Below are 11587 nucleotides of genomic sequence, written 5' to 3' on the forward strand. Positions count from 1 at the left end.
TCGGGCTCGCGGCGCCTGTGGAGGAGCCGGCGGGGCGTTGCAGCGCCCTCCCACACCACGTGCTCTTTTCAGAGGGCCTGGTGGAGGGACTGCGAAGGAGAACCCCCTACCTCATCGCGCGGGGGGCGGGGTTGGCGCAAGGTGGCGCTTATCGCGTACCGGGCGAGCGGCCAGTGGGGGAGGGGGTGGGAGAGGTGGCAGTGGAGGGGGTGGAAAGTGCAGGGGTCAAGGAGTTGCTAGCAGGAATAGCTACGGACCTAGTCCTGGAAGCGTTTCAGAGGGGAACTTGGGGGACAGAGGAGGGCAGGGGGGTGTCTGGTATGGGATGTCATGGAAAGGAGGGAACCCTCTTGAGTAGATCTATGCGTGGTTCCTTTGAGAAATCCTCTTTTTCACTTTTGCCCTTTTATTTGCTCCCATGGTCTCTGTTCAAGTTCTGGAAACTTTCTCTTTGGGTGGGCTTAATCACGTACTACATTACGGAACTGCCCAGGGCCTTTTTTGATACTGGGTACAAACGTGGGGAGTATGTCAGAAAACAGGAAGCAGCCGCTGCTGGGCTTCGTGACCAAACTCTCCGGTGGAACTGCACCTGGCAACTCCGGCAAGACTCACTGCCCTATGTGCATGGGGCTTTTCAAAGCCCCCAGGCTCTTGCCTTGTTTGCACACAGTTTGCACCACGTGTCTGGAGCAGCTGGAACCCTTTTCTGTAGTGGATATGCGAGGGGGAGACTCTGACACAAGTTCTGAGGGGTCAATATTCCAGGAACTCAAGCCACGCAGTCTTCGGGGGCAGATCGGCATCCTCTGTCCGGTATGTGATGCTCAGGTGGACCTGCCTGTGGGTGGAGTGAAGGCTTTAACCATAGACCACCTGGCCATGAATGATGTGATGCTGGAGAGTCTGCGTGGGGAAGGCCAGGGGCTGGTGTGTGACCTGTGCAGCGACAGGGAGGTGGAGAAGAGGTGTGAGACCTGCAAAGCCAATCTCTGCCACTTCTGCTGCCAGGCTCATAGGTAAAGATGGGATACCCCAGTTGGTGTGGTTAAGAGAGGAGTACAAAGAGGTGTCAAGACACGGAAATCCCTTGGTGACCGGATAGAAAAGGAAAGCTTTCTCAATAGCCCTTAAGGTCAAAGAGCAATATAAGGTGTTCAGTGCTCCAGCCAAAGATACAATCCCTGTAGTAATCATAGCAACCAAGGTTTGCATAGCCCTACAACGCACATTCAAAGTCTCCTTCAATCATCAATCACTTCTGTAATGAGTAATTGTACCAGGTGCTGGAGACACAGAAAAGATAGAAATAGCATAGTCTCTGCCCTCAATCTCATTGAACCTTGCAATTCTTACAGTAAAGCAGGTACTGTTTTCATCTCCATGTGTTAATTAAGAAACCTGAAGCTCAGCAATAATAAATGATGTGCCAAACCCTGCTGCTGGAATTAAGTACCTAGTAGAACTGAGCTTAAAAATCCAGATCTCCTGACTGCACTCGGCTCTTTCTACTACTAATCAGTGCTGCCTCCCCAGCACAGGTGCTGATTGCCTTGGCTTTTCCTCAGCCTTTGCTTTGTACCCTGGAGTTACCTTGGAGCTTGGTTAGGTGGGCTTGTGGTTACCTCTTTGATGGCATTTGGTGAACAGTTTGTCACGTGGATCGTTTTCTGTTCTTTTTCACCCACCCCACTCCCCACCCTTACACATCAGAATATAAAATGGCCTAGGCTTTAGGATTAGCCTATGATCATTTTTTAAGTTCTGTTTTATATTTGTTCTGGCTCCACTAACAGAACAAGTTAGTAGTCTTCCATCTTTTCCATTTTTAATTTGTAATTATGTGATAGTCCCAATGGCTGTCTTGCTGCCAGCGGACCCTCCTTTCTCTAGTCACAACAGGCCTATAAGCTTCAAGTTGATATAGTGCCAAAGGGGGAACGCTGAGCAGTCACGGTGATTTCCTAGGGATTTCCCAGAATCTCTAGAGGACTACACAGAAGGGGAATTAAAGGAGAGCTTTAATATTATTGATCTCACTTTCTAATAACTCTGATGCACCTTGTTGAGGGAAATTCTAGCCTGTTGCTTTGAATAATACAGGCATTGGTCAAAGGAAAGTCTTAGATGAAGACTGGATGAGGCTTTTTGTCGGGGAGAGTGGCATTTTAATACCTTGGGGTTTATTGCTGTGCCATCTGGCCTAGATTCTGTCTCTTGGTGCTGAGTTTCCACTGTCCTCTCACCTCTTAGCTTGCTGTGGAAGCACTTGTCTAAACTTGCCATATTAACTCTTTGGGAAAAGTTCCAGGATGGAATCTTAACATTGCAACCTTGTGCAAAGTCATGTTCCAAGCCCTAGTCTACTCTTTCACGTAGGTATTACCCACATAAATAATTGTGGAATTAGAGAAGATCATGAGGTTAGTAAGAGGTTAGACCAAGGATTTGAACCAAAATTGTTTGGCTTCAGATCCCATGCTCTTAAACCTCTTTGCCAAATTGTTTCCCAACTAACGGTGGTCTCTAATTTCCTATTCCTGATTCTGTTTGCCTCTAGGAGGCAGAAGAAAACTACTTACCATACCATGGTGGATCTCAAAGACTTGAAAGGCTACAGCCGTATTGGGAAACCTATCTTGTGTCCTGCTCACCCTGCGGAGGAATTGAGGCTGTTTTGTGAGCTCTGCGACTGGCCTGTGTGCCGGGACTGTGTGGTGGGTGAGCACCGGGAACATCCCTATGACTTCACGAGCAATGTTATCCACAAACATGGGGACTCTATAAGGGAGCTCCTTAAAGGCACTCAGCCCCACGTGGAGGCCTTGGAGGAAGCCCTGACTCAGGTCAGTGGGCTGAACAGCGCGCTGCAGGAGCGAGTGGAGGCTGTGGCAGCTGATGTTCGAACCTTCTCTGAGGGCTACATCAAGGCCATTGAAGAGCATCGAGACAAGCTGTTGAAGCAACTGGATGACATTCGAGTCCAGAAGGAAAACTCCCTGCAGCTTCAGAAGGCACAGCTGGAGCAGCTGCTGGCCGACATGCGAACTGGAGTGGAGTTTACTGAGCACTTGTTGACCAGTGGCTCGGACTTGGAGATCCTTATCACCAAGGGAGTAGTAGTAGAACGGCTCACAAAGCTGAACAAAGTTGAATACAGTGCCCGTCCTGGAGTAAATGATAAGATATGTTTCTCTCAGGAGAAAGCAGGCCGATGCCGTGGCTATGAAGTTTTTGGAGCCATCAATACCAAAGAGGTTGATCCAGCCAAGTGTGTCCTTCAAGGAGAAGGTAGGAAGGCATTTCCTTTTGGCATTGAGAAGGTATGGACAGGGACGTGGTATTTAGAGTTGTGGCTTAAGACTTTCATTCATCTAGGCAGACCTCCCTAAGCTTTACTAATTAGTTTACCAAGGGAGAGAGACATATGAGTCTGAAGGACAGTGATCTCTCCTTTGCCCTTTTCTTTCTAATTTGTTCTGGTCAGGAGTTGGAGGGGTATAGCTGATATCCTTTGCTGGCATAAGGCCCGATCCTTTTCCAGTTGAGAAAAGTAATAGCTGTCAAGGTACTCAAGGATCATGCTTTGTTTCTATCAGATGAGAGAACAGAGATGATGGTACCCATAGAGCTTTGATAGTATAGTGCCTAAGGCATTTGACTGCTAATCAGAAGGCTGGCGGTTCAAACCCACCAGCCCCTCCTCAGAAGGAAGATTGGGCGATCTACTTCCATAGTGATACTGCCTCGGAAACCCAAGGGGGAGTCGCTGTGAGTCGGATTTGACTTGACGGCAGTGAGTTTTTTTTTTTTTTTTTTTTTAAATAGGAGATAACAACATTGATTTTAGAGCAGGACCAAATCCTGTCTGTTCAGAGAGGAGCATGATGGGCCCCAGAGTGAAGGGATCAAGGTTTGAATAAGCTACTTATGCCACAGGTATTTAGGAAAATGGCTGTAGTAGACATTTCATTCAATAGTGTCCTGGTCCTAAAGGAAGGATGTTATTCAAACATTTCATGGATTAGTTCAGACAGGAGGATTGTATCCTGACTGTGGCACCAGAATTCTTAACTGTCATAGATCCCTGTGAAACACCTACTAACTTGAATATACAATTTCATGAGGTTCTTAGTCCCTTCAGTAGCCTCTCAGTGAACCTCTTAGTGGTTCCTGAATCCCAGGTTAAGAAAACCTGTTTCAAATGAATTCTGGCCTAGGGGCTATAGCTATTGGATATCCCCCACACCTGGGCATGAACTACCTAAAAAACCAAACCCACTGCTGTCAAGTTGATTCCAACTCAAAGCGACCCCCATTGGGTTTCTGAGGCAGTAAATCTTTATGGAAGTAGATTGCCCAGTCTTGTATCCGTGGAGTGGCTGGTAGGTTTGAACCACCAGCCTTCTGGTTAGGAGTCAGTCAGATGCCTTAGGCACTGTGCTACCAGAGCTCCTTATGAACTGCCTAGTTGTGGAAAATCTCATAACAGGAAGGGTCCAAGCTGGTCAGTAACACCTCCTGTCCAATCCAGCAGGAGATGGAGCTCAGAGAGGGTGGTTTTAGGGTTACCAGCCTGACTCACGGGGTATAGAGGTTTTCTTCTCTGAATAATTATCTTGAGTATTTTCAAAGCTTTCTTAGGATTGTAGTTAATTAAGGTCAGGATCCTATGTGACCCAAGAGCTGCTACTGGCTGAAAGGGGAAGCTACAGTGAAAATGAAACACAAACTTTTTGTTCTGAAGAGAAAAAGAAAGATGTGTCTGATTTTGAGATGTAATAAGCACTGTAACTTGCCTTTGAGGTGGATACTGATTGTTTACCTTTTGCAGATCTCCACAGAGCCCGGGAGAAACAGAAAGCCTCTTTCACCCTGCTTTGTAAGGATGCAGCAGGAGAGAGCATGGGCAAGGGAGGAGACAACATTCAAGTTGCTGTGGTTCCTAAAGATAAGAAAGATTGGTTCGTATTGTACAATTAGATATCATGGTTAATAAGCAGTGATGAAACTGATAAGTTGAGGTCCCTTGCAGTAATGGAGATGTATCTGCAGTACTTGCATTTTATCTCCTAGTGATGCTGTTAAAAAATATGCCATAACCAATTGCATCAGATATGTTTTGTGTAGGTTTTATACCTATACTCAATTCCCTCTCAAAAGTATTATTTGCCCCTTAGATGGTCTTTATTCCAAGCCTTCAATAGACTGGAAATCTGTGTTACATTGAATGGTGCCTTTCTCAAATTCAACCCCACTTTGCTACTTAATGGTTCTGGGAATATATTTATATTTCTCTGGAATTGGAGTAGGAAGGAGGGAAGACAAAGAGTCTGGGATGCAACAGAAGCCCCTTGAAGAGAACACAATACTCGTGTAATTTATTGCATATCAGATTAAATTGGGATTTATGTTGCTTACCTACCCAGGTATAGGTAACTTTGAGGCAAGGTGTAGTGGCATCCTACTTAGGGGACATTTAAAATTAATATCAGATGGAAAGATGTCGAGTTTACATCCCAAAAGAATAGGCAACTAAAGCAGGCTTATGAAAGTGAATGCTTTTTTAATTCTTATTTCCATCCAGTCCAGTCAGGACAATTGTCCAAGATAACAAGGATGGGACATACTCTGTCTCCTATACCCCCAAGGAACCTGGGATCTATTCTGTGTGGGTCTGTGTCAAAGAGCAGCATGTACAGGTGAGTAAAATCTGTGGCCACCTTCTCTGAGTTCCTTTTCACACTGTTCTCCCTCCTCATAGCTACCTCAAATTCTATCCTCTCAGCACATGTGGGCATTTCTTACAGGATCAGCCATAACAAGGAACTGAATGGGGGTCTTTTCTTGTTTTCTTCCTTATTTCTCTTTACTTTAAATGTGGCTCACATTTTGCTACTGTCATAGTTACTAGAGGATGCTAGTGACTGTAACAACTCTGTATCCCTGTTTTACCTCCTGGAAGCCATGCTTATATTTTATCACTCTCCCAGTCATTTTATTGGAATTCTTAATTCTTGGAAGATGCCTTGATCACAGGAGGCAGTCTACCAGCAGACAAACATACATGATCAAGAAATAGAATCTAGGCCAGGATTTCCCAGCTTTGTTCAGGCTGTGACCAAATGTGGAACACATTTGGGAGAGTTCTGCCCCCTCCTTTCAACTGACCTCCTCCTCTCAGCTGACTAGTCATCTGTCTAACCATATGCCCATGTGCTTCCCTACTTACATGTTACCATGGTTACCATACCACCTCCACTAAACAAGTATAACACTTTCTAGTTTAGAGTTTATAGATTTTCAAAAATTGGGTAATGTATGTTTAGCAGAGAAATTCCAGTAGTCAGAGGTTTCCTTCAACCAGAAATCAACAGTGATAGGGTCAATGAAATCCCTTGCAGCATCATGACATGTTAGGCTTGTGATCTGTGCACCACGAAGATTCATATTCAGTAGCTACTTACTGCTTGCCTAATTAAACTAAGGAACAGTTTAGGTACTTTTTCAAGCATTATTTCACTTTCCTTTATAGCCACTCTGCAGCCTAGGGGTCATCATCTGCATTTTATCAAGTATACTGGAGAAACCAAACTTGCCCCAAATCACAGATCAGAATTTGAAACTATTTCTTTGAACTCCAAGTTGTTTTTTAAATAGATTGCAAACTCTTTAAAGGAAGAGAAACTTAACATTTGGAAGACTTCTAAGCTGCCAGACGCTTTACTTGGTGCTGTCTCAGATAATGTGGTTCTCATACAGGGCTAGGCACATGGCAACGTTCATCATTTACCATAGGATAGAAATTGGAGAATGAAAGTAACCTTTGAAGGAAACCCAAAACCAAACCCACTGCCATCTAGTTGATTCTGACTCATAGTGACCCTGTTGGACAGAGTGGAAATGCCCCATAGGATTTCCAAGGCTGTATCTTTACAGAAGCAAACTGCCCCATCTTTCTCCTACAGAGTGGCTGGTGGGTTCAAACCACCAACCTTTTGGTTAGCAGTCCAGAGCTTTAACCACAGTGCCATCAGAGCACCTCTGTTGAAGGAAATTGGGCAGGAATTACAAATTTGAGACTTTCTAACATACACTTAACTTTTACCCCCTTCCATATGCCTGCACAGCCCCAGAATCAGTGGGTGGGTAAACAGATGTGTCTAGGATAGAGGGGGGAAGGAAAAGGGCTGCCTTGTTATGTAAGGAGAAGGAGGCATGTGGCTGAGAAATTGGAGAAAGGACCTCAAGATGTCCTAGCCTAGTGGTCATGGCACTTGACTAATTACTTCTGAGTCCTCAAAAATTGAGAAGATAGAGATAGCAATCAGTCACATACAAACACAAATTGGAATTACTAGTGTTATCAACCAGCCTGCCACTTTGGTAAAGAGTATAGCCTCGGAAACCCTCTGGGGCAGTTTTGCTCTGTCCTATAGGGTCGCTATGAGTTGGAATCAATTTGACAACACACAACAGTGTATCAGGTGATCTACATGCTTCTACTCCATGCAAGGCTGGAATGAGACAATCCTGTAGGAAGATGCTTAAGCTGATTATGTTACTGGCATGTACTTTTTCTTCCCATTTGTCAGAATAAGCCCCAGTTAATACCGGTGTCAACTTCAGTTGATACTTGTATCACTGACAATGGACCTGCTCTCTGTGACTCTAGCAGTGCCCAGGCGATTCAGCCACATGGAGATCAGCACCTATATTAAGTACTTGGGAGCTCTGGTGGCATAGTGCCTAAGGCATTTGACTGCTAATCAGAAGGTTGGCAGTTCAAACCCACCAGTCACTCCTCAGAAGGAAGATTGGGAAATCTACTTCTGTAGAGATACCACCTTGGAAACTCAAAGAGGGGTCTTTGTGAGGCAGAATTGACTCCACAGCAGTGAGTTTTTGTTTGTTTGTTTGTTTGTTTTTAATTAAGTACTTAACATCTGTGGCGGAAAACATGCTAGAAGGGCAGTGCAGAATCCTTGATTATTTCACTGCATTTGTATCTGCCCCCACCCAGCTGAGCAGTGTTAGTTGTGGCCCCCTAGTCTCTGTATCTCTGTTGTTCTTCTCCCTCCAAGAGCAGACCCTGTGACTTATACTTTGTTTAGCACATAGCATGGCTTGTCACGTGCCTATTGACTTACAAGGTGATGTTCTTTGCTCTTCTGAACACTGTAGGGTTCACCATTTACTGTGACTGTGAGGAAGAAGAACCGCCCACACCAAGGGGTGTTTCACTGCTGTGCATTCTGCTCCAGTGGAGGCCAGAAAACTGCTCGCTGTGCCTGTGGAGGCACGATGCCAGGTAAGGAGGGCGAGCCACACAGTCTCGGCCTGCCCTCTGCAGTGGGTGTCCAGTGACAGCCCCTCCACTACTACACAGCCACTGGGTGTAGGACATTCAGACTTAGGCATTGTTTCTAGGAAGTAGGATTTTTGTGTATAAGTGTAACACCATTCTAAAAGTTTCATCTAAAAGCTGTTTTGTTCTGAAAATTGAAATAGCCATCCTAAATGTTTTGCATTCTTTTAGCTTTAATATAGTTCACCAAATCTGTAAGTACTATGCTTCTCTGTGGGAGGCTTGATTTTAGTAGGGCCACCTGAGCAGTGTTTTTTTTTTTAAAAAAAAAAAAAAAAACATAAACCCATCCTATTCCTTTTAAGAACTTCAAGAAATTTCAAATGAGGCAGGATTGGGGAGTGGATGATTGGTCTGGTTCTCTTTTTTTTTTTTTTTTTTGCTCAGCTTACACAAGAGAGCTAATTATTTGAAAAGAAAAAAAAAATACGTATATATCATGTCCTTAATGGAAGCCATAAAGTTGGCTTTTGTACTATTTCTCATAAACATGTCCGGATCCACCTTCTCTCTGATTACCCTGCCAATAATCTGTCCTATTTTTACTGTGATCATTTTACAGTTAAAATCCAAACCAGTTCATTTCTTTTAGTTAGCAGATTTTAACATTATTCTTAGGACTTTCACTAACATTAACTGATTTGCTGTGATCTGTCTTGACAGCTCTTCTGACTGTACAGGAGTTCAATAGCTTGTTCCTCTTACCAGGTTTTTCTTGGTATTTTCACTTTCCCGAGTCAGAATGTTGCCAGATTTAATTTCCATAGTAACTGCTAGACTCCACTCTAATGGTTGTTTTTCCCTCTCTTCTTTTTACCATACAGGTGGGTATCTAGGCTGTGGCCATGGACATAAAGGCCACCCAGGCCGTCCCCACTGGTCATGCTGTGGGAAGTTTACCGAGAAGTCTGAATGCACGTGGACAGGCGGGCAGAGTGCACCAAGGAGCCTCCTCAGGACTGTAGCACTCTGACCATTTTCAGGATATGTGGTCAACCTATTAAAACTGCAGTCAGCATGATGTTAGATTCCCAGAGGAACCAGACATTGATTAATTCTGAAGAAACTGATAGAATTGAAAATAAAGTGCCTTATCTTACAATAGAGCTCAAGTGCTTTTTTGTGAGTAACTGACTGTATGTGATTGAATGGTTCAGCACAAGAAATCACCACTACATTTCCTTTACAGGTGCCTAGGCATCTACAGTGTAGTAAATTACTTAGTATAGCTTTTCTACCCATAAGTCATTGTAAACTCAGTGGTGGAATGAGCAACTGAGGAGCTCCTGATTGTAAATGTTATCCATCTGGGTTATTTCTGTTGGGTGTGGCACAATGCAATGTTATGGGAGGCTCACTCTCAGGTGCTTAGAATTCTGTTGTTATGATTGGTTGGTTTGGGCACTCTGCCAAGCTCAAAAGGAGGCCTCCTAGAGGCAGAACTCTCTCTGACTGCTGGTTGAGGAAGATGTGCTGGGAAAGAGACACGTGTTGCTGGGAAAGAGATGCAAGAGACACACATTGCTGAGTGAGACACCGAGGGACACGCACTGCTGGGAAAGAGACTGTGAGAGACTGTTGGCTGAGGGACAGTGGGCTGGAAGAGAGACTGAGTGTTTTTCCTGAACTTGAATTGTAGCCTGGTGCTTCCCTAATAAATCCCGTGACCTGTGAGTTCTGTGTGGCCACTGCAGCGAATTATCGAACCCAGGAGAGAGGTGGTGGTGCTTTGGGAGGAACAGTTGGTGAAAGGGCTGGAGGGAGACAGCATGTCTGGCCTTGCAGTAATAGGCCTTGGGCTATTGATGGTGATTCTGCCTTCCTCTTGTGGGGTTCTAGGAGGTCAGAACATGTGGCCTCCTTGCCCTTTTTGCAGCATCTTTCTAGGAGCTCTGGTAGCCTAAGGCACTCGACTGCTAACCAGAAGGCTGGTGGTTCAAACCCACCAGCCACTCCTCAGAAGGAAGGTTGGGCAATCTACTTCTTTAGTGATACTGCCTCGGAAACCCAAGGAGGGGTCGCTGTGAGTCGGGTCTGACTTGACAGCACACAACAACAACAACAGGCATCTTTCTATGCTAATGGAGGCTGCTGTTTATTTTGTACAGGTACAGAGATGTTTTTGCCATTAGAATTTAGAAATCACTGAGATGGCATTGTTCCTTACTGATACATTACAATCTTTTTTTTATTTTCCTCTGAGCCACATGTTATTGAAATACTTCCCTCAGAGAATGAAAACATGCTTTCATCCTAAGCTACTGTTTTGCTAGCATATTTTAAACAGATTGACCCACATGTGTTATAAGACCATTATAATGTGATCTTGCCATTTAGGTGGACATTCCCCTCCTCCTTTACATCATGTCCCTCCCCTGCTCTCAGAGTCTGAAAGATTACTATTTGATAAGGGGCATACAAAGAGTAAATTAATGAAGGGAATGGTATTGAAATAGAACCTCATAAACTTAGCAGTTCTGTGCATACCAGGCTGATAACGTCATCCTCTACACATCTCTGTCAACCCTCTCTGTGTTCTAATGAGTTGCCTTCATGCCTCTTTACCTAGGAACTTAACTAGCTTTGACCCTTATAGCATGACTTCTTGGCTGTTTAAAGACTGAAGAGACTCTTGGGAAGAGGAAGTACAAGGGTCTGGTGCCTTAGCCCTGCCTGTATATTCATTTGGACTCTATATAGCAACAAACTCAGTGTGTATTAAATATAAGTATTGAAATTGTCTTTTAAGATCCCTTAAAAAGTAGGTGACTCACTGCGTGGTGACTTGAGTCAGGCAGAAGAAGTGAAATAGAGGAGGCACATTGACAGGTCATCAAGGAATACATGTCCTTGATACTAACAGATGGGGCTGCATTATTTCAGTAAATGCTAAGTTATCCTTATACCTTAGAAGTCTATATTCTCAACCTTTTCTGGAAACATTTCCTTCAGCCTCTAACCAAAATCTGATCTCCCCAGAAGATGCTATTGACCCAGTTGTTGTTATGTGCCATCAAGTCGGACCCGACTCATAGCGACCCCTTCTTGGGTTTCCAAGGCAGTATTACTATGAAAGTAGATTGCCCCATCTTCCTTCCGAGGAGTGGCTGATGGGTTTGAACTGCCAGCCTTCTGGTTAGCAGTCAAGTGCCTTAGGCACTATGCTACCAGAGCTCCTCAGTAACCCTCTCAAATTATTAGCTATTTGCTCTTCCTCAA

The 11587-nt window shown here is 44.5% G+C and overlaps 1 protein-coding gene across 1 annotated transcript; it reads left to right on the forward strand.

Moving 5' to 3' along the window:
- Window positions 1–528: 528 nt before the first annotated feature.
- Window positions 529–9341, forward strand: TRIM45 (tripartite motif containing 45). Its single transcript, XM_007948636.1, has 6 exons — window positions 529–1019; window positions 2561–3291; window positions 4835–4964; window positions 5588–5702; window positions 8185–8311; window positions 9193–9341. Exons 1-6 carry the CDS (start codon window positions 529–531, stop codon window positions 9339–9341), a joined length of 1743 nt encoding a protein of 580 aa, XP_007946827.1.
- Window positions 9342–11587: the final 2246 nt, after the last annotated feature.

This window comes from Orycteropus afer, unplaced genomic scaffold (assembly GCF_000298275.1).
Source record: "Orycteropus afer afer isolate SDZICR_OR568_19922 unplaced genomic scaffold, OryAfe1.0 scaffold00010, whole genome shotgun sequence".
Classification (NCBI taxonomy): domain Eukaryota; kingdom Metazoa; phylum Chordata; class Mammalia; order Tubulidentata; family Orycteropodidae; genus Orycteropus; species Orycteropus afer.

Bases quoted from the DNA above. Each gene is read 5' to 3' on its own strand.
- TRIM45 (XM_007948636.1), top strand. From the start codon at position 529: ATGTCAGAAAACAGGAAGCAGCCGCTGCTGGGCTTCGTGACCAAACTC. The intron at 1,020-2,560 runs GTAAAGATGGGA...GTTTGCCTCTAG, and splicing joins TTCTGCTGCCAGGCTCATAG to GAGGCAGAAGAAAACTACTT. The intron at 5,703-8,184 runs GTGAGTAAAATC...TGAACACTGTAG, and splicing joins TCAAAGAGCAGCATGTACAG to GGTTCACCATTTACTGTGAC.